This window comes from Ambystoma mexicanum, chromosome 11, assembly GCF_040938575.1.
Source record: "Ambystoma mexicanum isolate Mex_15411 chromosome 11, UKY_AmexF1_1, whole genome shotgun sequence".
NCBI lineage: Eukaryota > Metazoa > Chordata > Amphibia > Caudata > Ambystomatidae > Ambystoma > Ambystoma mexicanum.
The window spans coordinates 18,785,515-18,813,198 of record NC_090934.1 but is presented as its reverse complement, the minus strand read 5'-3'; the positions used below and the strand labels follow the sequence as shown (position 1 = coordinate 18,813,198).

The window sequence follows — 27,684 nt, the reverse complement described above, 5'->3', positions numbered from 1 at the left end:
CAATCAGGCCTTTGAAAACCCGAAGAAAGCCCTTTGTCAAGTTCCAGTGCTAAGAGCTCCTGACTACTACCAAACTTTCATTGTATAGACAGATGCTTCTAATGCAGGTATAGGTGCAGTCCTTAGTCAACTGGATGGGAAAGGTAGGGAGTACCCCATTTGCTTCATCAGTAGAAAACTGAAGGAACCTGAGACAAGGTGGGCAACCATTGAAAGAGAGTGTTTTTGCTTTTGTGGGCTCTGAAGGAGTTTAGGCCATACTTGTATGGTTCTACTTTTGTCATTCAGACTGACCACCAACCCTTGAGATGGTTGATGCAAATGAAAGGGGAGAACCCAAAACTATTGAGATGGTCAATCTGCCTCCAGGGGTTTGATTTCACCATTGAGCACAGGTCAGGGTGTCACCATCAAAATGCTGATGGTCTCTCTAGGATGTTTGTAACCGACTAGAGGTATGAGATTCATCCAGGAGAGGATTCAATCCTCCTGTCCCTTAGTCTGGGGCGGGGGCGAGTGTTAGGGAGAATTCTCTTATAAGGCTAATTTCCCAAACCTAATGAGTCCCCCAGCAGCTTTGCTGGATTTTTGGGGTTTGTTTTTTTCTCCTGCTAAGAGTGAGACTCTTTTCCTCCCAGTCTTAGGGATGATTCGAGGTATGTCTTTCACTTATTGTGTGCTTATGGGCTATGGTTTTATTTCCCCATAGGGTATCATCTGTTTTTGTGTATGTGTTGCACAGCACCCTCAGTGCAGTAACACAGGGGTGTCATAGTGACCCCCAAACATAGACTCCATACCCTGGGACTGACTACTGTCTCCCTACTGTCTCCCAGGGCATGTAAAGTCACCAATGACTTTACTAGTCCTACATTGTGAACAGAACCAGTACAGACCATCATATTGTGGAAGTACTGGAAGGGGTTAATTATATTGCCCCTGGGTCTTTTTTCAAGGGGGCACTGTGCAGTCCCCCCTTGTCCAGTTTCTGGCTGGTGGTAGTGGTTACCACGCAAAATATTCCACCGGAATATTTCCTATGGGATTTTCCCATTGATTTTAAATGCACCACTTTTTGGTGCAATGTTAAAGATACCGCCGGTTTATTTATTTAATATTAAATCAACGGTTGGGTCTTTTTGCCAGAACTCTGTTTTAAAATGGCGTTCGTGTCCGTCTCTGTAACTCTGACCAAGGTCAAGCCCTTTGTTCCACTTTTTGGCAGGCTTCTCCACAGAAGCCCTCCAAATGGTGCCACGCTGTCTGGGTTTCACAGGATGTGTGGGGAGGGGAATTGGCACCCTGGACTGCGTTGCCTTAGCAACTCAAGTCGCACTCTATTCTGATTGGCCCAGTGGTGAGCCGCCCGGGTCACCACTTAGCATGTTTGAGTGACAGCTAGGCTGTTGAATGGGGGTTTTTCTGCATAAAAGCAGGGCTTTTGGGACTGGAACTTCAGAAGTCGCCACAGGACCTAAGAATCTGAAGAGGGAAGAAGCTGAGCCATCTGCAACGACGACACCACCGGTGGAGCCCTGCTGCAACAACCTCACCACTTTCCCGACGACAAGAGGAGATCTTCTGCTGGAAGAGTCTTCTCCCTCTGAGCTGGTGGGACAACCAGTTCGCCATTTCGCCTTCCAAAGACGTCTCTTGGTTGAATCGCCCGTGCCAAGCACCCCGGCGGCCAGATAACCAAGCTTCACCACTTTGACCGCAAATAAAAGGAACGCACCTTTTTACCGACGAACTCCGCGGCTGGTCTCTTCCCTGGGCAGTGAAACGACTACAAGTTTCCTCCTCGACGAGATCTTCTCTTCCCCTGGTCGAAACCACGAACTGCACCCGCTGCCAGGAACAACTGCCACTGCAGGAGCTTCCTCAACTTTAAGGTACTGTGTTCCACCTGGCCTCCCTTTCTACGGATTGCTTAAGGTGACCCTTAAATCCTTGGCTTTCCTAATGGGTTTGGCCCCAGACCTCCTTACTTTACTTCTTGAACCACCCCAACCTCTTTTGAACCTTCTGCAAAGACTTTTAGTGCATTTTAAACCGTGTGATCCTGGGCACATTTTGCTTTGCTCCATTTAAAGTGGGCCTGGCCTATGAACTTTGACTCTACAGTCTATACTGCCTTCACTGACTTGCTTTGAACTTAGAAAAGTGTTGGGAACTGTTTAATTTTTATGACCTGCCTTTTTCTCTCCCTTTAACCTAATTATTGGAATGCCATCTAAGTTACGCGCTCACCTCTGTTTTGACAAAAAGTGGTGTTTTAGCTTAGACTTGTCTAGTAATTGCTAAGGGAGGTGTAAATACTTTTCTGATTGTGTTTTGAACTTGCTTTGACTTATAGTGCTAGTGTATTTTCTAAAGTGTGTGTTAAATAATTATATACTTTTGATACACAGCTCTACTGTGTTTTGATACAGTGTTTGTTTGCTCTACTGTGTTTTTGGCCCTATTGTGTATACTCTACATTCGAGGGGATTGGGTCCTCCGACGTAGTCCATATCTGTGACAGTAATCACCACAGCTGTGCTGCTTTGGAAAATCTTTAGGCGTCTGCGTCCTGCGTCAATGACGTCGATACGCCGCCCTCGAGGACCTCCTCCGACGGCCGACATCACTGGATGTTATAAGTAGGACGCACGACGCCCGTAGCCTCAGTTCCGTTTTTTCCGCGAACGTGTTCGCTTCGGGACTGTCGGCGCGCCTCGTCTCTTTGGACTTTCTGTTGTATCTTGGTTCTTCGAACCTGTTCGTTTTGTGAAGTTTCTTCTTCGTGAAGGATGTCTACCTTGTCTTCCACCCCGCGTCCGGGATTCAAGAAGTGTGGGACTGTGGGTCCAAGATGTCGGTTACGGACTCGCACAACGCCTGCCTCTGGTGCCTCGGGGAGGCCCATGACACGGATGACTGTGTCGACAGCCAGTCGCTCACGTCTAAAGCCTTGCGGGAGCGCAAGAAGAAGTTATCGGTAGGTAAGCTGTCTAAGCCACGGAAGTCGAGGTCTGCAGGGCTTTCGACGGACAATTCGAGAGCCGAATCTCTGCGTCGTCGTCGGAAGTCCAGTGGGTCTCGGTCCCAGAGTCGGTCCCGCCGCTCCTCTGCCTCTTCGAGGCACTCCCGGAAGCGCCGTCATCGGTCGCCTTCCCCGTCCTCTTCCGAGGACTCTGCCCGTCGGCGGGTCGCTTACCATACCAAGCAGGCGACGCCGGAGGAATGGGCTTCCTTCGGGAAGAAAATGTTAGCGATTCTCGAATCGCAGGACACCGGTCCGTCTGCGCCTCCGAGTGGGGTCGGTCGTGATCAGTCGAGAGACACCGCTCGCATGCCTTTGGGCTCGGGTGGTCAGCACGATTCGCGGGAGAGGTCCCGCTCGGACAAGGGGAATCGTTGTCGTCATGCCCAGTCCAGGTCCCGGTCCTCGACGCGCTTGAGACCGTATGAACCTGTGATGTTTTCGAGGAAGACATCGATGCCGGTGGCGCCGAGGTCGTCGACGGACTATTTCGAGGCCCCGCCTCCGAAAAAGTCATCAGCGCCATCGCCGCCCAGGCTGTCGAAGGACACGCTCGGGCCTCCGGCCTCGAGGCCTGTGTCGACGCCATCGATGCTGTCGGCGCCGCGTTCAGAGTCGACGCTGATTCACTCGATGCCTTTCGAGGCTGTGTCGACCGGGGTACCCCGAGGCTCGGTGGAACCCCCTAGAAAGGCTCTGGCCAAGGTCAAGCATGGCTTTGGTTCACATTCTGTGCCTTCTTACCGCCATCTTGAGTTTATTTCAGAGGTGGATGAGGGCTCTGATGATGGCATGGTTCCTAATACGGTGCCAGACGAGATTCTCTCGGGCCATAGCCAATTTGAGGACCTGAGGCAGTCCCTGCACGATGCTAGTGGGCTGGACACATCTACGAAGATGGAGTTTTGTAGGCCTGAGCCTGGCACTCATACCGACTCCTCGTACCGGCGCCTTATGTCGAGGGTCACTGAGTACTTGGGATGGTCTGCTCCCCTGGGGGAGTTTCTTCAGGATGATCTTACGGATATCCTCGACCTTGGTCCACCAACTGACCCGGTACTGCCGTTTCATATGGCTTTACAGAGGAGGGTGGTGGCGGCTTGGACTGCTCCGGAGAGTCTCCCGGCAGTGGGCAAGTCTTTGCTGCAAAAATACCGTCCAGCCAGTAGCGACCCCTGCTACTTGTCCAAGCACCCCACTCCGGAGAGTTTGGTGGTGCAGGCGGCTACAGTCCCGGCAAAGCAGGCGTCGTATCCTACCATCCCTCCTGATAGGGATGACAAGCGTTTTGACGGCTGGGCGAAGAAAGTGTTTTCTTCAGTGGGTTTGGCACTTCAGGCGGCCAACTCCGTATGTGCCTTGTCACGTTTCACGCACACTCTGTGGAACTGTGTTTCCTTAGCAGCTGAACACATTCCCGAAGGGGACGAACGGGATGGTTTCCTTGCCATGGTTCAGGATGGCAAGGATGCCATGTGTGAGGCCGTTCAGTCGGGTTTGGACATGGCAGATTGCGTCAGCCGGTCCTTGGCGGCGAGCACCGTGATACGCAGGTTTGCGTGGTTGCGGAAGTCAGGGTTTGCTCCTGATGTGCAAGCCCGGCTCCTCAACATGCCCTTTGACGGGGAACATCTTTTTGGCAGCAAGGCTGACGAGAGCCTTGAGAGGTTGCAGACCTCAAAAGCTGCAGCAAAGTCATTAGGCGCTGCAGTTCGACAACCTCCACCTTTTTGTCCTAGGGCACAGCAATGGAGGGGAGGTTCCTTTCGTTATTACTCATCCTTTGGTAAAGCGAGATGAGCTGCCAGTCAAAGGGGCCACCGTAGGAGTGCCAGAGGTGGAAAACAAGGCACTCGAGGTGCCAAGGCCACTCGGGCTGTTGCCTCTTTGCCCTCAGGTAACGTCACAGCCGCTTCAGCTCAGTCATGAGGCCATGTCCCATGGTTCGTCGGTTGGGGGAAGGCTCGCGCAGCATCTTGCAGAGTGGCGCGCCATTACTTCAGATGTGTGGGTTCTGGAGATCATAACCCACGGCTACTGTCTTCCTTTCCGGCAGAGGCCTCAAGACAATCCACCGGGGAATCTCTCTTTGAAGAGTCTGGATCCGCTCCTTGCGCAGGAAATTCAATCCCTGCTGGAGAAAGGCGCCATAGAACTGGTGCCTGTAGTGGAGAGGAACAAGGGATGGTATTCCCCTTATTTTTTGATTTCCAAGAAAGACTGGGGATTGAGACCCATCATGGACTTGCGCGTTTTGAACAAACTCCTCAGGAAGGACAAGTTCAAGATGGTTACTCTCTCTCAAGTCCTCCAGGGCCTTCAACTTCAGGACTGGTTGGTGTCTCTTGACCTCAAGGACGCTTATTTTCATGTGCCGATACATCCAAAGCACAAGAAGTACCTGAGGTTCGCGGTTGGCGACTTGCACTTTCAGTTTCGGGTCCTGCCGTTCGGATTGACCTCCGCCCCGAGGGTCTTCTCCAAGCTCATGATAGTGGTGGCAGCGCACCTTAGGTAGGGGTAGACGTGAATCTCCCCTTTCCTGGACGATTGGTTGATCAGGGCGCGCTCTCCCGAGCAAGTCCTGGATCATCTGTCAGTCACCTGCCACTCCCTCCACAAGCTGGGCTTCTCCCTCAACTTAAAGAAGTCCCATTTGACACCAACTCAGAGTCTCCAGTACATCGGAGCAGTGCTCGACACGTCCCTGGGGTGGTGTCTTCCTCCCCAGGTGAGGGCTCATCACATTCAGCAGATGGTGCACAAGTTTCAGCTTGCCCAGAGTCTCCCTGCGTTTGAGTTTTCGAGATTGCTCGGCCTCATTGCATCCTGCATTCTTCTGGTGCTGGAGGCCAGGGTGCGGATGAGATCTTTGCAATGGGCACTCAAGCTCCAGTGGTCTCAGTCCTCCGGCAGGTTTTCGGACCCTGTTCAGGTGCTGTCCTCGGTCACCCAGGACCTTCTGTGGTGGGCCGTCGAAGGCAATTTGATGAAGGGGGCTCCATTTTGGCTACCCTGGCCGGAGGTGACGATCGTGACAGACGCATCCCTCACGGGATGGAGAGCTCATGCCAACGAGTTGACAGTCAGCGGTCGTTGGTCTCCGTCGGAGTCCAGACTCCATATCAATCTGTTGGAGCTGAGGGCCGTCATCTTGCCCTGAAGGCTTTTCTGCCGACTGTGCGAGGAAAGAATGTCCTGATCCTGACGGACAACACGGTGGCCATGCACTACCTCAACAAAAAGGGGGGGTGGCAGGGTCACATCCTCTGTGCAGGGAGGCGATGCAGCTCTGGTTCTGGGCAATCCAGCAGGAAGTTTCGATCTCAGCAGTTCATCTGGCCGGAGACGAAAACGAGACAGCAGACGCTCTGAGCAGGCAGAGCGCGATCTCTCACGAGTGGGAGTTGGCTCAGGAGATTCTCCTGGAGATCTTCGTCCTTTGGGGGACCCCTCAAGTGGATCTCTTCGCCTCCAGTGTCAACCGGAAGTGCAAGAGGTTCTGCTTGTTGGAATTTCCTCCGAAACGAGCCTTACGAGACGTGTTTGTGGTGGAGTGGTCATTCCCACTGCTGTACGCATTTCCTCCAGTCCCCGTCATTCCGCAAGTGCTGCTGTATCTCTGAGTGTTACTGCTTGGCGGGTAAGGACCCACCGGTTGGCTTACGGACCCATTCTACCAGGGGTATGGCTGCCTCTACTGCCCTACAGAGGGGTGTTCCTATTCGTAACATCTGTGATGCAGCCACCTGGGCTTTGGTACATACTTTTGTACGTCACTACTCCCTCGATTCCATCCGGGGGCAGGATCTGGCCTTTGGCAAGGTGGTCCTTTACTTCTCAATTTGATTGGGCATTCTAAATTTCTGTTTTCCAAATTCTTTTCCCACCTCCTTGCATTGGTACTGCTTTGGGAGTCTGTCATAGATATTGAATACGTCAGAGGATCCAATCCCCTCGAAGAAAAAGTTACTCTCTTACCTGGTAACGTTCTTTCGATGGGATGGTCCGATGACGTATTCCATATCGCTCCCTCCCTGCCTTCCCCGCTACAGAATTTCTTATGCGATTGCAGCTTACGTTTCCACAAGGCTTTGTGTGGTCAGAGTGGCAGAAGACTGGTGCCACACGTTCTGGGAAAAAACTACAACTGAGGCTACGGGCGTCGTGCGTCCTACTTATAACAACCAGTGCCGTCGGAGGAGGTCCTCGAGGGCGGCGTATCAACGTCATCGAAACAGGACGCAGACGCCGAAAGATTTTCTGAAGCAGCACAGCTGTGGTGATTACTGTCATAGATATGGAATACGTCGTCGGACCATCCCATCGAAAGAACGTTACCAGGTACGAGAGTAACTTGTTCTACTGCTCTACGCTTCTTGAGAGAAGTCTGACTACTCAGCCACAGCTACCTGGTAAATCTGGGTGGTGCAGACTGCTAACAATTGGGTTTACTGCTTACTCCTGTAGTCTTAATCTTTTTGCAGTGTTCCCCAAGGGAACTGCACAGGATTCTGCCTAACATAAGCCTCTGCGACTTTAGGTTCCCAGGAACCCAGGGAAACTAAAACTACCTCAGCTTCTATCCCACTGGGAAAGGAGTCTGAGGAGAAGGATGCTCCTGTAATCTCTTCTTCCTCGTAGGAGGAGAAGGCCAGATTAGCAGAGTGGACCCCCAAGGTTTTGACCTTACATCTGGGATCCCCCTTCACGTGGTCAGTTGCTCCACAAGCAAAACAAGATCCATTGGGTCTGTTTACATAGGGAGGCTTATTATAACCAGAGTTATGTTTTGGAGGCTGACCTCCACTACCCTGTGAGTTCTCTTGTGTCTTACCCTTATTTTTCTTTTTGTGGCCCTTTTGGGAAGAAGATTTATCAGTTTCCCCACCCTCCTTATCTTTGGACTTTTTCCCTTCCTCCTGCTTACCAGGATGAGTCTTGTCCTTATGGGACACTCGATGTGACACCCATAAATCTGCTGCAATGGCCAGCTTCTTAGGATCTATCTCCTTTGAATCTGCCAAATGCTGCTTAAACTCAGGGGAAGTAGATGTAAAAATATATTCCAGCATGACAAGACTTATCATGCCTTCAAAGGTAGAAACCTTATAACCTTTGACTCAGCCAGTCAAGTTTTTTTAAGGATTCAGTTACATAAGATACCCAAGTACTACCTTCTTTTTTCTTATACTCTCTGAATCTTTTTAAGTATTGGGCAGGAGTCTTTCCAAACTTTAAAAGGAGAGTCTGCTTCAACATTGCAAAATCTACTCTCTCAGCCTTCGACATTTCCATAATGGCACTGCAGCCAGAATGGGGCAGTCTGCTAAGTAAACAGGCAATTTTATCAGCATTGTCAACTTGTTGAACTTCACATGCATACTCAAATGTATTCAGCCAGTCCATAGTGTCATTCTTTTCCTCATGCACACTGAGAAGATCTTTTGGAAACCTTGGATGAGAGGAGGCCCCAGACCCATGTCCAGGACCCTTGGATCCATTGGCAACTTGAAGCTTGGCCAGTTCCAACTGGTGATCCCTGTCTTTCTGTTTTTCTGCCTGTTCGATTTTTAGTTTGGCCATATCAAGCTCCTTCTGCCTAAACAGCAGCTCTTGCTTCTTGAATTCAAGTATGGCCTCCCCATCAGCACTGGCAGAGGAAACATTGGACATTTCATCCTCCCTGTCCTCATGGTCGCTGTGGACCAGTGCAGCAGCAGAACTGTCAGTTCTACCAGTGAGAGCAGCCCCACCTCCTTCTGCACTGTCCTCTGAAGCTATAGCGCTAAACTGAGCTTCTTGCCACGCCATGATTCTTTGGATCATTTCCATTTTGGTGCCTTGAGAGGAGACACCTCTCTCAGCACACATCTTTTTCAATGTTTCGGATTTAGAAGCATTTAAAGTTAACAAGGTACTTGTTTCCATACTGTTAGATAGGACTATGGTCTTTAAAAAGTTATACTACGACAATTCTCTACGTGTCCTGTTAGAAATAACTTGAAATGCCTTCGCTCGTGCGCAATACTGGATACCTTCAGTCGTATCCGACCGCTGTATACCAATTTGTTAAAATAAATTTCTGAACTCGGACCTGGAGGGGCAGAGGTTCAGAAGGCCAGCCTAGTTTCTTGGAACAGGGTAACCTCTGGACAAGCCAGACCAATCGGGGTAGCTATGGCAGGCGGTCAAGACTAAGTCTCAAGAGGGGTGAGGGTGACTGAAAGACCTCAGTGAGCACACAAAGCAAGGACACTTACAAATTACTCCAGACAGGTGTTATATGAAAAATATAGACACATTTATTACAAGGCCTTTGTAACATCGACCATAGCAAAAACAATAATACTAAAGTAAACCAACACATCACAATCAATACAATATATATACAAGACCGAGGGGTCTAAGGAGTTAGGAGCACGTAATATGTAGACCACCTAGATGGGGAGGAAAACAGGCAGTGCAAGTAATCATTAGGCCCAGTTCGACATCAAGAATACACCTAACTAGGAGGAAGTCCGAGCCCTACGAAGAGAGGAGCCTTATGCTCAAAAGTACCCACACGCGCTGGTGCAACTGGACAAAAGAGGGCCTCTTCAAGGATATCAGGCAGTTTAGGAAGGTAAATGAAGCGATGCAGAACAAGTCCCCACTACTTAAGCAAGGCCTCCACTTGTGGGCAGAGGCAGGGTCAGAGTGCGGGATAGAGTTGCTATTTCGCAACAGTGGTAGAAAAGAAACGGGCTCCTGCGCGAGGGGCCACCGGTTGGGGTATGGACTACTCACCGGTCGCCGATGCAGGCAGACCCAGACTTCTCCAGTTCGGTTCACGTTACTGGCAGGTTCAGCTGCGATGATCAGGACGTCTCGACACCGTGTAGATTCTTCGTAGCAGGATGCAGGGTCGAGGCTGTCCCAAATGCAGCGGGCGTGCACAGGTTGTTACCACAGCAGGGCAACACGGCAACCGTGTTTACTCTGGTCCGGGCGCACTCGTCTCACTTCAGACCTGGGAATGCCAAGTGTACGAAATTCGGTGTGAGGGTGCCGTGGACGCAGAGCAAGGACGAAACGGCGGCGGTGATAGAGCAAAGCGTGCTGCGTAAGCTGGTCAGCCCACTGGTTGGCCCAGGGACACTTCCGAAGAGGCTTACTTGCAGGGTTTGATGAAGGTGCCGGGAATAGTTGATCCCACTATTCCAATGGGTGGAAGCGCCTTCGCAGACCTTCTAGGACGATCAGATGCAGAGGGGCCTCGCAGGACAACAGCGGCTCAGGGTGCCAAACCTTCAGCGGGTCACCAGCGGTTCCTCGACTCAGCTTCTTGTTGCAGGATACTTGGCTCCTTATCCCTTGTTCGGTGTGAACTCAGGAGATCGACATGGTAGTGGTGTTTCCAGCCTCCTCTTATCCAAAGTTCCCTTTGCGCCAAAACGGAGAGGACTCAATGGGAGATATGCTCACAAACACTCACACCATACGTGGACCTATCACGGACCACGGTGGTCCCAGGCATTCAGGACACTCCAGACTCTCTGGCCCCTAAGGATGTGTATTGGGACCAGACATCACAGCGGCACACACAAGGCATGCAAAAGCCCGCGAAAGCGCATGACCAAATAAGGACTGCCCCGGGTCGGCTCGACCTGGGGGAAGGTGAAGGGGCAAGACGGTCAGCGGGCAGGACAAAGAACCTCGTGGCATGGCCATTTTGGAGCCAGGCCACTTACTCGTGCCAAACGCGGCAAGCGTGGATAACATGGCAAAAAAGGGTTCAAAACACAAAAGAAACGATAGCTGCCACCAGTCGTGTCCGTGACACACTTGCACAGTTCATAATAAGTCCAGCGAGAGGTTTCTAGGGCCTGTGGAATGATTAGAGACCCAAGAGTGCGGTAACTTAGGTTACAGTGCCCTCTTGTGTTTTGTTGCACAAAAAGCTGCAACATGAGAAAAGGACTAAGGGAAACAAAGTCGCCCCGTACTGACTGTCTTAAGGCCATGTCAGTTTCCCCATAAGAATTGAGCAAAAGCCCAGAGGAGTGCGGCGGAATACTGCGCTTCTCTGGCAAAGTCTAGATCAGGGTGTAAAACAGCTGCAAAAACGTTTGGGGGTTGCCACATGGAGGGAGAATTACATACAATATGAAATCTTTCCTAACAGATGCCACTCCTGATGACAGAAGCTTCAGAAAACCTGAAAGCAGGTCAGTCTCTGGTCAAAAATTGGCATGACCAGAAGGCCAACATGGTGGAGTTTACTCCAGATCAGCTTGTTTTGGTTATGGTACCTGCAGGGCCTTACAGGACAAATGGATTGGACCCTTCAAGATTGTGGATAAACTTGGAGAGGTCAATTATTTAGTGGACTTGGGCAACCCCAAGGAGGCCCCTAGGGTCTATCACACTAACCGTCTGAAGGCTTGTGTTTCCAGACCAGAACTGGGAGCTTTGCTTCTAGCCTCTGATCACTCTCCTCCTCTTCCTGAGCCTCTCCCTGATCTCCTCAGGGGACAACTCTCAGATGAGACAATTGAAGGAATAAAACCTTCTTTAGATTTGACTCTGCAACAACAGAAGAAGTGCAAGGCTCTGTTGAATCGGTTTGCCTCCCTGTTCTCACTGACACCAGGCTTGACCGGTGGGGCCAGCATGATATTCTCACTGGTGACAGTCTCTCTGTCAAAAGCAGGGGTTACAGAATGTCAGATCATGAAGAGGTCAAGAAGATGCTTGATCTTGGGGTTAGTGAGCCATCTACAAGTCAATGGGCTAGTCCAGTTGTACTATTACCAAAAGCAGGATCCAAGGAGTTGAGATTCTGCGTGGACTATAGAGCTCTTAATGCAGTCACCACGACGGATTCCCATCCTTTACCCAGGACAGATGAGCTGGTGGACAAACTTGGTTCAGCCAAGTTCCTCAGTACATTTGACCTGACCTCACTGTATTGGCAAATTGCTCTGACAGACCATGCCAAGGAGAAAACTGCATTTTCCACCACCAGTTTAAGGTTATTTCTGTTGGTCTCAAAAATGCACCTGCTACATTTCAGAGGATGGTGAATCGAGTTCTGAATGGGTTAGAGGACTTCGGCATGACATACTTGGATGACATTGCAGTGTTCAGCCCCACTTGGGAAGAGCATCTTCGCCACCTAGGATATGTTTTGCAGGCTCTGGAACAGGCCCATCTGACCATAAAGGCTAGTAAATCTCAAATTGGTTAGAGTAAAGTTGTCTACCTTGGACATGAGGAAGGAGGGGGTGAAATAAGGCCATTGCCTAGCAAAGCACAGGTAGTACAAGACTGGCCACCCCTACTACTCAGACCCAAGTGACACCCTTTCTAGGTCTCACTGGGTACTACAGGAACTTCATAGAGAACGATGGGGCCATAGCTTCTCCCTTGAATGTGATCTCCTCACCAACATTCCCCAAGAAGGTCAGGTGGAATGAGGAGTGCACTAAGGCTTTTGAAGGACTAAAGAAAGCCCTTTGTCAAGTTCCAGTCTTAAGCGCTCCTGGCTACAACCAATCCCTAATTGTACAAATAGATGCTCCTAACTCGGGGATAGGTGGTGTTTTGAGCCAACTGGATGAGAAAGGCAGGGAACACCCCATCTGCCTCATCAGTAGGAAGCCGATGGACCATGAGACAAGGTGGGCAACTATTGAACGTGAATATTTTGCCGTTGTGTCGTCTCTGAAGACGTTTAGGCCATACTTGTATGGTTCTACTTTCATTATTCAGCCAGACCACCAACCCTTGAGATGGTTAATGCAGGTAAAGGGGGAAAATCCAAAATTGTTAAGGTGGTAAATCAGCCTCTAAGGGTGTGATTTCACCATAGAACACAGGTCAGGGTGTAATCACCAAAATCCGGATGGGCTCTCTAGAAGGTATGACCCACTGGGTTAGGAGATTCCTGCAGGAGTGGATTAAATCCTCCTGTTCCTTAGTCTGGAGGGAGTACGAGTGTTAGGGAGAATTCTAATGTCTGTGCTAAATCACCTCAACCTTAGAGACCCCCTGCTCTTTTGCTGGACTTAAGGACTTTTAATTTTAACCCTGGAGTGAGTTCGCCCTTTTTCTCACTCTCTTGTGTGTTTTACCCTGATTTGAATTATGTGTTTCATTTGTTTTTGGAGTCTGACAAACTCCATAGGCATCTAAGTTTTGTAAGGTGACACACATCACCTTCAGAGCAGTGTCACAGAGAAATCCTTTAGATTTCTCATAAGGTTTAAATACCTTTTCTTGGGTGAACTACTGTTCCCAGGAATAGTAAAGTGAAATTGATGTTACTTACCTTTGCTCTTTGTAGGTCCAGCACACACCATCTTATGTGGAGTGCTGGGGGGTTACTTAGTAGCCCCTTTTCTAACCTACTCATGTAACATAGTGTATGTTACCCTTGCTACTTTAAATGGCTGGTGGCAGTGATTACATTTTCCTACCGCAGGCTGAATCCTCAGCTGCAGTATAGCACCCATGGGTGACCATTTTGTCAAAATGGCCCCTGTCTTCTTTTTTGCCATTGTCTGTTTGTGAGGTCTTTCTTGGGTTTTACTCTGCACACCAAGCCAGGTTTCAGCCCTTTGTTCATTTTGCCTTTGGCGGGCTTCAGTACTGAAACTCTCCTCTGGCTTCAGTGTGTCTGGAAGGGCAGGAAGTGAGAGGTTCCCGAAACTCCCCTGTCCTTTATCTATAGGAGTGCCTGAATGCACCCAGTCCTGGTTGGCTGGCTGGCTGTCCTTTCCGGACAGCCACCCTGCTGTTTGAGTGACAGGGTAGGCTGTGCATGAATGGGAGAAACCTGATTAAAAGGCAAGGGCTTTGGGACTAGAGGCAGAGTCGACCGAGGAGAACAGGGGGATGGATCCTCTGAGCAGGCAGAGCACAGTCTCCCATGAGTGGGAACTAGCTCCGGAAGTCCTTCAAGAGATCCTCACCCATTATGGAACCCTTCAAGTGGATCTGTTTGCGACTAGTGTGAACCAGAAGTGCATACTGTTTTGCTGAAGGGAATTTCCTCCAAGAGGAGCTCTAGGGGATGCGTTCGTAGTGGACTGGGAGTTTCCACTCCTGTACGGGTTTCCTTCAGCCCTCATTCGCATGTGATCAGGAGGTTGAGAAAGTTCAGGAAAACCATGATCCTAATTGCCCCGGATTGGGCCAGGAGGATATGGTACCCGGACCTTCTGGACATGTCCATCTCCCCGCCAATGCGTCTTCCACAAAGAGAGGATCTTCTCTCGCAAGAGCAAGGCCAGTGTTAAGGAGAATTCGTAGAAATGTGTTAATTCCCTTCTTTCTTAGAGACCCCAGCTCTTTTGCTGGACTTTAGGACTTTACATTTTTATCCTGGAGAGAGTGAGACCTTTTTCCCACTCTCTCATGTATTTTTCTTTGATTTGAACACTGTTTCTCTTTTGGTTTTGGAGTCTGTCAAACTCCATAGGCATCATATTTTTACATTGTGTCACACAGCACCTTCAGTGCCGTGACACAGGGAAGTCTTTCAGATTTCCCAAAGGTTTACATAGCTTCTCTTGGTTAAACTACTGTTTCCAAGAGCAGTAAAGTGAAAATGACTTTACTTACCTTTTGTAACTTTCTAGACCCAGCACACACCATCTTGCCATAGGGTGCTGGAGGGGCTACTTAGTATCCCCTTTGTCTACTTTCTCATATAACATTTTTATGTCCCCCTTTCTACAATTAATGGCTGGTGGCAGTGGTTTTCCTTTTCCTACCATTGTGTGTTTTTACCACAGGCTGCGTTCGCAGCTGCAGTATCGCACCCATGGTTGCCCATTTTGTCAAAATGGCCCGGTCTTCTTTTTTCACCATTTCTTGTTGTAAAGGTCCTTCTTGAGATTTACTCTGTGTGCCAAACCACGTTTGGTCCCCTTGTTCGTTTTGTTTATGGTGGGGTTCACTGGTGAAGCCCGCCTCTGGCTCCAGCTTCTCTGGTAGGTAAGGAAGCAAGGGAGATTCCGAAACTCCCTGTGCTTAGTCTCCTTGGTTACAGGAATGCACCCAAAGGTGATTGGCCGGCTGACTGTCCTTGGAGGACAGCTACTCGGCTGTGTGAGTGACAGCTAGGCTGCGAATGAATGGGAGAGACTTGCATAAAAGGCAAGGTATTTTGCAAGGAAGGCAGAGTCGATCACTGGACGAAGGAATATGAAGAACTTCTTGATAGAGAAGCTTGCTGCAACTCCTGGACCATTGGTTTGCCCGGTGAAGCCCTGCTGCTGTGCTGAAGCTCTGAATACACCTCGATTAGAGAAGCCCTGCAAAGGACGACTTCTCCTCTTGGGTTGGTGGGACCAATCAACCCCAAGACGAACTCATCTGGAAATCCTCGGTTTGCTGGCTGTACTTCCATTGATGCTGCTGGACCCGAGCTCCAAGAATATCCTCTGGACTCCCTCGAAGCAGGGCTGACCGAGCCTGAGCCACCTCAACAGACTGCTGGACCCCAGAAGCAAGGAAATCTCACTAGGTGTTCAAGAACCGCGGTGGTGCTATTTGCGAGAAGCTGAAACCGAGATGTGCTGCTGATCTGAACTATGCCAATTGCTGCCGCCGACCTTTGAATCGTAGTGCAGGAGTCCCCAGACATCCTCCCTCTTGTTCCCACGACTGAATCCCAGGAACAACAGGATCTGCAATACTATAACAGAAACAGAAGCCAGCTGGAACCAATTTCTGCAGACCTAAGGTACTGTGAGCTAATGGGTACTTGCCTCTTGTTGTGTAGCTTGCTTGCTCTCAGTTGAGTCTTACATTTGCTGCTTTTGCCGAGTTGCTTGCAGCTCTGGCTTTCTCAAGCTTCCCAGCTTGTAGCCTAACAGATTTATTTTTCTACAAAACTCTCTATAACATTGTGCAGGATTGTTTACTTACCTTCAAGAAGAACTTCAGCTCCCCTCGACTTTTCTCAATTGACATTGGCTGTCCTGGCTCCCTAAAGGCTCTTCTAATCTCTGACTTTGTGTTAAATATGTCCCTCCAAAAAGTCATGCATTCTTTACCTGTATAGCTGGGAAAGGGTTCATCTATATTGCATTGGGGGGTTCAAAAGTGCTTACCTGTTTGAGAAACTTGTTAACCATTGTATCCTTCCCTAACCTTTTCCTTTTTGACACAAACTCAGTATTGCTCTAAATGTACCAGTGATATATCAATGTCTGCAGTGTCCTAGTTATTTAATTCACCTCAGGGTGCAGCAAGTGTCTGTGTGCCATCCCAAAAGGGTATCTAATGTGTATTCTGAGGTATTTTTAAGTGTTACATATTTGCTCCCTTATAAAGGCTTATTTTAAAACTGACTGTTAAATTAATAAATAATTGTTTAAACAAGAAACCTTGAATGTAGGTGTTATTTGGATACATGTCACTGTGAAACTCTGTCACAACCCTACAGCTCACATTGACCCCTCTTGAGATAAGCTTGGCTGCTCAGTCACTCTACCAACTTGTGTAGAACAGACATATACCAAAGGGTGGGTTAACTATTGCCAAGAGGACAAGGCCGGTGCAGTCTCCCACAGGGTACTACATACAATCTTGCCTAACAGTCAGGTTGTCCATCCAGAGGTCAAGACACTCAGCCTTCAGGCATGGTTTCTGAAAGGCCGATATACAAGGATTAGGACCATGACGTAACAGAGATGTTGCTTTCGGCCAGAAGACCAGCAGCTAAATCTTTGTACCGCTGCTGTTGGAACAAGTTCAGCAGCGGGTGCAGGAATAAGAATGTGGATCCCTTTCTATGTGACACACCTGTGGCGCTTTTCTTTTTGTTACATGTGGCAAATCTGGGGCTCCAGATTGGAACAATTTAGGGTTACCTGGCGCGCTTTCTATTTTCAAGCGCTCTTCAGAGAAGGATTGATATTTTAAAACCCTCCGATTTGTTCAGTTCCTAAAAGGCCTTGCTAATGTATTTCCACTAGTTCCGTTCAATGTCCCTGTATGGGATCTCAATCTGCTGTTAAGGTTTTTAACTTGCATTCCTTTTGAGCCTCTACACTCATGCCCATTAAGACTTTTGACATTAAAAATGTCTTGCTTATTGCAATAACATCAGCCTGGGGGGTAAGCGAGTTGCAGGCCCTCCCCCGTAAGCCTCCACATACAGTTTTCCATAAAGACAATGTCATTCTGAAGGTGAAACCTTCTTTCTTACCAAAGGTAGTCTCCGACTTCAATTTATCATAAAAAATTACTTTACCAACTTTTTCTATCCACCTCCTCATCCAGGAAAGGAAGCCGAGAGACTACATAGACTGGTCCGAAAAAGGGCTCTCAGTTTTTACATATCCAGAATGGCTAGAATTTGCCAAAATGACCAATTATTTATTGGCTATACTAGCCCAAAGTTGGGTCTAGCTGTTACTAAACAAACCACATCCAGATGGATCATCCTGGCTATTGGTGAATGCTACAGATCAGCAGGAAAGGGCCCATTCCACAAGGGGCATGGCAACCTCTGCTGCTCTTCAAAGAGGTGTCCCAATTAATGATATTTGTTCAGCGGCCACTTGGTCGTCTGTTCACACCTTTGTAAGACATTACTGTCTGGATGTCTGGACTCCTCTTCCAGTCAGGGAGGACAATTTGCAAAAGCAGTCCTTCATTCAGTCCATGAATAGAACAAAAATGTAATTGTTACTCCCACCTCCAAATTATTACTGCTTTGGGAGTCTATCATAAGATGAGGAATTTGTGGGAGGAACATCCAATCGAAAAACGTTGCCAGGGGTAAGTGTCTGTGCATTGATATCGACTTGGGAAAAGGTGTTCTCGGTCTACAGATATTATTCCAGGCTAAGTTGCTGTCTGTTTGCTGATAAGTGTCCCAGGCTAAGCACGTATCTCTGCGCTGATAGTGTCCTGCAAGGCTAAGATGCTGTCTGTGAGCTGATAGAACCCTGGCCTAAGTTGGTATCTGTTAGCTGATAGTACCCTGGGGGAAGCTGGGGTTTGCGAGCTGTTGTACCTGGGGTAAACTGGTGTCTCTGCGCTGATAGTGCCTCCCCAGGCTAAGCTGCTGTCCGTCAGCTGGTAGAACCCTGGCCTACTTTGGTATCTGTCAGCTGATGGTACCCCGGGGGAAGCTGGTGTCTGCAAGCGGTTATCCCTGAGGTAAGCTGATGTCTCTGCGCTGATGGTGCCCTCCAAGGCTAAGCTACTGTCTGTGCACTGAAAGAACCCCAAGCGATGCAGTTGGGCACTCATACACTACCCTGGGCTACAGCGGTGCCTGTGCTCTGGCTAAGCCATATGCTCTGGTAGTGCCTTGGGCTAAACCAATGTATGTGCTCTGATAGTGCCTTGGGCTAAGCCAGAGTGTCTGCATGAATACTGATTTTGTATAATTAGGGGCAGTTTTCTGATAGTGTTCTTTAGTAATATGATGGTCTCTAGTCTAATAAACTGTGGCATTCTGGTATCTCTGTTTTGATAATACCATTGGGTGCTTTTAATAATGACCAGGGTTATGCAAGTCCCACTGGGCACTGTGAGGTTGTCACTCTTGCACCACTAAAGTGTATGTACGCACACTCTGCTTTGACAGTCTAACACTCTCACCTATGTTGTACAACTAGGTGGGTTAGGCCACTCGCTCACGTGCCCTCGTGATGACCCACTCTCGCCTTTCAGTCGTCTCATCACATCCCCATACAGCACGCTCTGTTCTGCAGTGATGGGGTCAATCCTTTCCCTTAGCCATGCTCCCGCCCTTGCAGCAGTGAAGGCAAGTTCTCTCTTGCTCTGTGTGATATATGATAAGTCATTTATAACGCGCTTGTACACAAGAGGTTCTAGGTTCCCCCCCTTGGGCGATTGGACAGATTCCAGTATTCCTCCATAGCCTGCTCTTGTACAGTGATGGAATAGCCCACGATCTTGCTATGCTATGCTGTGCTATACACAGGAAGCTGGTCCAATCTCTTGCCAGCAGACCCATTCTTCCGCTGTGCTGCATGTACAGTAACTGGTGGGCCACGTTTCAAAATGACGGTGAGCCCACTCATTGTACGATGGAAGGTGACCATGCAGAAAATGTGACACTTATCACAAGGAGCGCTTGTTTCGGCCTGGTGACTGCATGTTTGCTTTCCCCTTACTTGTCCTCCTTTCTACTCCCAGTGACACACTGTAGCTCTGTCTAGTTCTGGAATATTCTGCTCTCCTAATCTGCTTACCCATACTCTCACATTTGTTGCACACCCTGCCTCCCTCTCTTCTCTAGAATTTTCTTTACAGTGACCTGATTTCCCTACCAATCACCCGCACTTGATCCAGATTTCCCGATTTCTCTCTTAATGATAGAAAGCTATCACACACTATGGATCCCATTTTCACCCCTGTGACTCACCATCTATGGCTATGCTTCACAGTGGGGGACGGCAGGGGTGGGGGTGCAGCTCTCATTTGGGGTATCCCACTCCTATTCCACACATTATTCCACGTTTTCCACTCTCATTTACCCCCCGTCCCTTAACCAATCTGGTCTGGGTCGCAAAGTGACAGTTTTGTATGTTTTTCTTTTCAGGCTTTGAATGAAGAGATTCTGTGCAGAAAAAAGTGTGTGGACCAAGCCGTTAAGAACGGGCAGGCTCTCCTGAAACAGACCACAGGTGAGTGCCCGCTGCGCTCTGATAGGCTGTGCGGATCCGCAAAGCTGGGCTTCGTCAGAGGGCTAGTGTGAAATGTTTAGAATACTGAGGGCAAGGGAAATAATGATTGTTTGGATGGGAGGGTTCGGAGGTACAGTCAATTAAAGTAATGTTTGTTTGGAGAGTAGGTTTGGAAGGGGGCAAAGGTTAACCATGAACCAGGTAGGATTTGGGTAGATGGTAGTTTTTGGAAGGTTCAGGGCAGATGATTACCAAGGTAGATTTTGAAGGTGAAGGGCAGAGAATGAACCAGGTACAGTGTAGGCAGATGATAAGTGAGGCAGGGTTTGTTTGGAGGGTTGCTTTGGAAGGTGCAAGGAGGACGATGAACCAGGTAGTGTTTCATTGGAGGGTTGGTTTTGAAGGTAAAAGGAGGAGGATGAACCAGGTAGACTTGGTTTGGAGGGTTGGTTTGGACGGTGCAAGGAGGCAGATGAACCAGGTAACGTTTGATTGGAGTGTTGGTCTGGAAGATGCAATGAGGAGAATGAACCAGGTAACGCTTGTTTGGAGGGTTGATCTGGAAGGTGGATTAGGAACCAGGTAGCATTTGTTTGGAGGGTTGGTCTGGAAGGTGCAAGGAGGCTGATGAACCAGGTTGCGTTTGATTGGATGGTTGGTTTGGAAGGTGCAAGGTGGAGTGTAAACCAGGTAGCGTTTGATTGGAGGGTTGGTCTGGAAGATGCAAGGTGGAGTAAGAACCAGGTTGCATTTGTTTGGAGGGTTGGTCTGGAAGATTCAAGAAGGAGAATGAACCAGATAGCGTTTGATGGGAGGGTTGGTCTGGAAGGTGCAAGGAGGAGAATGAACCAGGTAACGTTTGATGGAGAGTTGGTTTGGAAGGTTCAAGAATTAGAATGAACCAGGTAGCATTTGATTAAAGGTTTAGTGGGTGCAGGGAGGCAGATGAACCAGGTAGCATTTGATTGGAGGGTTGGTTTGGAAGGTGCAAAGAGGCAGACGTACCAGGTAGCGTTTGATTGGAGGGTTGGTTTGAAAGGTGCAAGTTGGAGTAGGAACCAGGTAGCATTTGTTTGGAGGGTTGGTTTGGAAGGTGCAAGGAGGCAGATGAACCAGGTAGCGTTTGATGGAGGGTTGGTTTGGAAGGTGCAAGGTTGAGTAGCAACCTGGTAGCGTTTGTTTGGAGGTTTAGTCTGGAAGATGAAGGCCAGAGGATGAATGAGGTAGGGGTTGTTTGCTGGGTACGTTGAGAGGCCTGTGCAGCACAGAATAAACAGGATGTAGCTTGTTAGGAGGTTAGGGTTTGGTGCCTGTGTGGTGGCTGATAAGCGGCAGCCTTTATAAGTTCGGTTTTGAGACATCTGCGTAGCAGCAAGATTGTCAGGTTGGGCTTGTCTTGAGGGTGGATTTAAGAGCTCGAACGGGATAAGAGATGGGGGCATGTTCGCCACTCTGAGCGTATGTTGTTCCACCCCCAGGTGAAGAGGTACTCCTGATCCAGGAAAAACTTGATGGTATCAAGACCCGTTACTCAGAGATCATGGCAGCCAGTGCCAAGACTCTGCGGACCCTAGAGCAGGCTCGGCAACTGGCTACCAAATTCCAGTCCACGCACGAGGAGCTGAGCAGCTGGCTGCGGAAGGTGGAAGAGGAGTTGGCGTCCTGCGGAGAGCAGCCTCCTGTGGGAGACCAGATCCCTCTGTTCCAAGAGAGACAGAAGGTGAGAAACGTCAGGTCTCCAAGGCCTATGAGCCAGGAAGTAAGGTCCAGAGTGCTCGCCACAGCCTGTCCATGTCCAGACGGGCCTCTGCATCGTAATCGGCCCCCATGGATGCCCATGTACGCAGCGGTGTACACAGCGGTGTACGCAGCATGGATAGGGGGCTTCATTGTTTGAATACCCTGCAGGCGTGGGTGGCGACGCCTTCTGGGTTAGCTGTATCGTGGGGGAGTCTGACTGTGGAACTGTAGGGAGGGATGAATGGGTGGAGGGGGGCGGGCACTTCAGCGTGTTCTGTATTCTGTAGAGGCAGAGGTGTTTGAACCATTGTGGCAGTGCTTTGCCTCAATGAGCCCCTTTCGGTCGTATTGTATTTCTTTAGGCTCACTTGATTTCTTCCAGCATTTCCCCATCCTCTGACATTAAGGTTAAAGTGCTGGACCTCTGAACATAGGATAGCAGAGTTCACGTGTGTCGCTGACCACTCCTAAACATGCCTCAAAAGCTGGCAGTCCAGAGCTCATTCGTTGGGCCCTTTCTTTTTTTTGACTCCTGGTCATCATCATTGCTGGTCGCAAGGATGTAGCAATTCTGAGGAAAAATGTCTTTACGTTTTCTTTATACCCAGTGTGCAGTTAAGAACAACCAACTTGACTACCTGTAACGTTCCTTTGTAGTCCCTCTTGATGTCCCTGGTAACAAAGGACCCGCATGATTTGTGCGGGTTGCTCCGGCTGCCTTGCTGGTCTTGGATCTTGCAAATTGTTACACTGCTCCACAAGATCCAAGAATTATCCGCAGTAAGGCGCCCCTCCAGCTAGTCCCTGAGTGCTGGCCAGAACCTGCCTAACTTCCTCTCAGAAACTGCAAAGAAAGCTCCATAAAACTGTCGATAGCTCATGGGTCAAGCACTTGCCTCTGCCATGGAGCAAGCATGCCCTTCGTGAGCGAGAATTCCAGCACACCGAACCATCTAGGATTGATCATTTGAGTACTGGTAAATTGCATAATATTGAAACCTACAACAAACAGTCACAACACAGAAAAGGACCAGGAACAGCCTTCTGTATGTTTTCACCAAAACACCTCAGCCCCCGTCCCCCCTCCCCACAGCACCTATACTCATGGACAAAATGGAAAATAGTCCGGTTTGCCCCACACTAGGACACACCCTGCGCCACAGTCCCTACTGCGCCTTCATGGTACTCTGCTCCAGCTGATCTTTAGTGTCCCCACCCTACTTGGACGCGTTCCACTGCTTCTTGTGTAGGTGTGCGCTATGGAAATCTCCTGTATTTTCATTCCTTCTTTATCCACGGTACACCCTATGCTGTCATTGGGGCTCGACCGTGTTGGGGAGTTTTACGAAGGGTCACCTGTGATAGGACTGTAGAAGGCTCACTCTTAGGTGTACTTGGCTCCAAATCTTAGATTTGGCCTGAACTACCCAAAAGGTTTAGTAGCTGTGGTCAAGCATTAGTCTAGGAGGGAGGAGGGCTGTATGCAAATATAAAGACCTTGCAGCCCACTTTCAGTCAAGGAAACGCACACTGTAGTTAAATAAAAATATGATTATCTTTTATATACATTAAGACAACACTCAACACAATACCAGGCTTTAGGTTAGTGAAACAATTCACACATATTTACAGTTTTGCTTTGCAGTACTCAATTCAATAGTAGAACTTAGATGGAACACGGGTAAGTTATTGCAAATCATGTCATTAACCAACATTCAATGCGTTAGCAACACTGACACTGGTAATAACATTTAGCAGCAGCCTAGGCTTAGGATGTCCAACCCTATCAGGGGATGAGAGTCTCCAAGTCAGATGAGGCACTGGGGTACCAGGGCCAATGGGCAGAAGAACAAAGGAAGCCAGGCACTGTCAAAGTTAAAATGTTTACAAGTTCTTCTACTTTGCAAGTAACATTGTTGGAAAAAGGTTTCAGGGAGATTAGGTAGACCCCCTGAATGATTGTAGCTCCAAAGACTGATGTCCTAAGACAGGGAGAAAATGATTGTGTTTTCTACAGCAACATGTCTGAGAGAACTCTGGAGGGGCACAGAGCAATGAACCAAGCACCCAGGGTAGGTACTTGGGAGCGGGTCAGTACCTTTTGTGAGGAAGAAAGCAATGTCCCCGGTGGGGTCCCAAGGTGAGGCGATAGCAGGCTCGGGTTCAGTTTTCTTGGCCTGGCGTCTGCAGAAGGAACCCTTGGCGGGAGCAGACAGTTACTCTCTTGTGATGGGACGATCTTCACGATACTGGCTCGTTGGGACTTGACACAGGTTTTGGAACAGTGATGGTTGTCACACGGCAGACTTCCCTCCATTTCTCATTCTCTGACTCGGTTGAAAAGAATTGTAGGCCAACAAGGTTCCGGCCAAATCCGCTCTTCACAAGATGATGCAAAGCAAGATGGCCCAGGTCCCAGGGTATTTAGAGATTCCAGCCCTGGACGGTTGCAGCTCTTCCTGGGATGACTCATATTGCAGCGGGTCTTGGGACTGGTTAGACCGACCAGTTCAAACTAGAAAATCGTCTGGTCTAGATCTTTCATGTTGCACAGAAAAGGAGGTTGGAGCAACAGCGGTTCCTCGGCAGTCCCTGGCGGTCGCTGGAGTTGGCTGCAAGCGTCCTCCTTCCTCTTCTTCTTCAGATTCTTCATTCCAGTGGTCGACTCTTGAGTTCAGCTCCAGGACCCTCACCTCTTATGCAGGAAACCAGCTGGATACACTCATCAGCAGGCATTCATTCATTCATTCAGGCAAGGGGGGTGGCTTGACCACAAAGGACAGCCAACCTCCCAGTTTAAACTGGTTCCAGGCAGACACACTGCAGGACAAAGAGCAGCAGAGTTTCGGTGTCCTCCCCCACTTCCTGTACTTTCAGGCACTCAGAGACCCTTGGTGGACTTTCGCAAGGAAGCCTGCCAAAGACAAAAGACCCAGCATAACCCCCCCCCCCCAGGTAGGCGGAAGAAGGCTCAAGACAGGACAAGTCATCATGAGATGGTGAAAAAAAGTACAGCCACCATTTTAGGTCAATGGTGGCCATGTGTCCCTTACCGCAGCTGTGACAACAGCCTGCGAGGAAAGTACACAAAAGGTTGGTAGAAAACATCCACTGCCACCAGCCATTCAGAGGAACTTGCCACTCTAAGTAGAAAGTTACAGGAGAAGTGGAAAAAGGGATACATTGTGTCCCCTCATCACTCCACATAAGTCGGGGTGTGCTGATCCCACAAAATAAGTCAGGTAGGATAAAAAGACCCCCCCCGTCCTGGCAACGTGTGTTAACAGTGGTAAAACACAAAGGAAAGCTCCAGGAGGTTCCAGCAACACTGCACAGAAAGTGCGGTCTGCTGCAGTAATAACATGTAGATGCCCTACACGTTGGAGGAAACAGGAGAACTGGTCAAATATCCAAGAGTCCAGCAAAAAGCGTTGAGGGAATCACAGGTGGAGAGAATTTCACACAAAAATGAGTCTATTATACCAGGCTGCTACATGAGATTTTAGAACGTCTTTCATTTCATCTTTCCATCCCCTGCACAGGGTTCACGGCATGCAGGCTGGCACCGTATTCAGCCTCGCTAATCTTTAGCCAACTTCCTGTACAGGCTTGATGGGCCTTTTAAAGTATTGTAAAAAAAACAATCAAGTCTGTCAGGCATATTTCCCTTTTGCACATTTTATCCTCTGCGCTCAGCATCCTAGTACTACTGGTTTACTCAATGGGATTTCTTTTTTTTTTATCTCACTCACCTCCTGATGTTTACATTTGTTCTGAGATCACTGGACCCTTCTAAGGGTCCAGTGTGGGAAGACCCCTCCCATTAGTGTTTGGATCTATATTCTTCTATGGCAGCACCTCCCACCTTATGTGGTGTGCTGCCAGGGACCCCTACGGTCCCTTTTGCAATGCCGTTTTGGGATCACTGGTTAGTCCTTGGACCTACCAGCAGAGGAGTTGTCATCGCCCTTGTATGACTGTAATTTACTGTTTGCTGGTTAGGCCACCTTCCAGTGTGCTGTGTGGACACTGTGTCCCCCTTTCTCCCAGTCCCACCCTCCCCTCTTGCAATAGGCTGGAATAGTCAGGTGTTTCCTAGCCTTGCTCCCTGGAGCCATTTTGCCCTTGCCTTCTGGACTGCAATCTCGAAGGATTTGGTCTGGAAACCACTTGGGAAGCAGCTTTAGGGGCTAGTTGATGCTCAGTGAGGAGTTGTGCATTGATTTTATACCGTTCTTGGCCTATTTTATGTACTCTAGTGGAGGGGTTTGCGTGTATTTTCAATTTTCTTTTGTTCAATTTGTGCTATTGTGATGGGTTTCTCTTGTGTTTTGGTAGCTTCTGGCCCTGTTTTTCTGTTGTGGCCTGCATGTATTGTGCGCAGTGCTTGGATGTAGTCCTTTGTTTGTGTCAGACTTTCTCCCAGTAACGCCCTCCCAGCCCGCCCTCCTCCCCTGATTGGTACGTCCACCTGGTCATAACTGACCTTCCCAGGGCAGCCCTCTGCCTGTGCAGCCCCAAGGCAAAGGGCGGCTCCCACAGAGGCGGCTCCAGTTTGTGTCTGCAGGTATCAGCAGCGGGGGCCAGCAGCCAGCCGTCAACCAGCAGCAACCATCAAGGTAAGTGTGGCCTGGTTGGGGAGTTGAGCAATCACTCTACTCCAGAAGCCCTGCCACTCTACCTGCCCTCAGACCATAGCAGACCAGGACATTAACACTAATCTGCTTAACAATTAATGACAATTATGAGCACTAGCCTGCGTCGCATCTAGAAAGGATTGTGAAGGTTAGCAAGTGCCACACTTAGTTTATTTTATTTATTTATAATGCGCACCAGACCCAGGGGCATCAGGGCGCAGACGATAAGAATATGTTCAGCTTAGTTACAGGGTATATGGGTACATGAAATACAGGAAAAAATATACAATAGAACATCAGTATTTACAGTGTAAATTACATGATCAAGTAGCATAGAATTAAAGCGAGCGCAATCCATCAGGAAAGGAGTCAAGTGGACTAGCACATAGTAGGCGAATCAGTAAGCAGAAGGGTAGGCGTGAGTAAGAGCGTCAAGACGGTGTTAGTCAGAGTGATTATTCATCATTTTCTTTTAGCCAGTTGGTCAGATTCTGTCTGAATTTAGAGAAGGGCTGGGGTTCTCTAATACCATGAGGTAGGGAGTTCCAAAATTGCGCAGCCTTAACTGGGAAACTGTGTTCTCCGATAGTAGAGAGTCTGAATCGTGCTACTTGGAGGCAATTAGAGTTGACTGTTCTAGTCGGTCTGGACAAGGTTTATTTATAGATTCTGTCCGTAAGGTATGGCAGTGGATTATTATTAAGGCACTTGTGGGTAATGGAGGCAATGTTAAGTTGGATTTTATCAAAGGTGGATAGCCATTTGTGTTCTCTTCTTGTAGAGGAAATATGCTAATTTCTATTGATCCTGAGTGCTCTCAGGGCATTGTTCTGGAGGACCTGTATTTTGTGGATAGTCTGTTTATTCGCTCCAATGTAGAGCGTGTTACAGTAATCCAATTTGGAAAGTATGAGGGCTCTGGCGAGCGTAAGGCAGCTGTCTGTGGAGAGGAATTGTTTACTGGCTCTGATAAGTTTGCAGGTGTATGCAGTAGCAGAGGCTAGGGATGTGACTTGTTTAGAGAAGTTCAGGGCGGCGTCTAGGTAAAAGCCTAGGGTCTTTACTTCCTTTGCTACTTTTATGTTGTTGCCATCAATAGTGAACTTGGCATAATCTGGGCTAAGTTTGGATATGTGGGTCGGGGTGCCTAAGATAATAAGCTCAGTTTTGTTGTCGTTCAGGCATAGTCCATGGGTGGCCATCCATGCCTGAACGATGCTGTAAATTCTATTCACCAAAGCCAGATCCATAGCGTAATCTCCTGAAAGCGGAAGGAGGATTTGGGTATCATCTGCATAGTTCGTGTAGGCGATACCCAAATGGTCCATTTTGTTGAAGAGGGGCTTAGTGAATACATTGTAGAGTGTAGATGACGCACACTATCCCTGTGGTACTCCGCAGGTTATAGGGATGGGGTCTGCTGAGGCCGATGGAGAGAAGACGCTCATGGTCCGGTTGCTCAGAAAAGACTCGATCCAGGTTATAGCCTCCTTAGAGAAGTGAGCTGCGGAGTCTAGGTGGCTGCATAAGACTTTGTGGTCAACCAAGTCGAATGCAGCTGAGAGGTCTAGAAAGAGGAGTAAGGCTGCTTGGGCTTTATCTCTAAACCCATCTATTT

The 27,684-nt window shown here is 48.9% G+C and overlaps 1 protein-coding gene across 20 annotated transcripts in view; it reads left to right on the top strand.

The window, feature by feature from the left end:
- MACF1 (microtubule actin crosslinking factor 1) overlaps positions 1-27,684 on the top strand; it is a 1,825,008-nt gene that overhangs the window by 1,225,460 nt on the left and 571,864 nt on the right. For all 20 annotated transcript variants that reach the window (XM_069622429.1, XM_069622430.1, XM_069622431.1 and 17 more), the window contains 2 exons: positions 19,605-19,689; positions 21,168-21,409. In XM_069622429.1, coding sequence (XP_069478530.1) covers positions 19,605-19,689; positions 21,168-21,409 — 327 coding nt within the window. The remainder of the gene's footprint in view (positions 1-19,604; positions 19,690-21,167; positions 21,410-27,684) is intronic.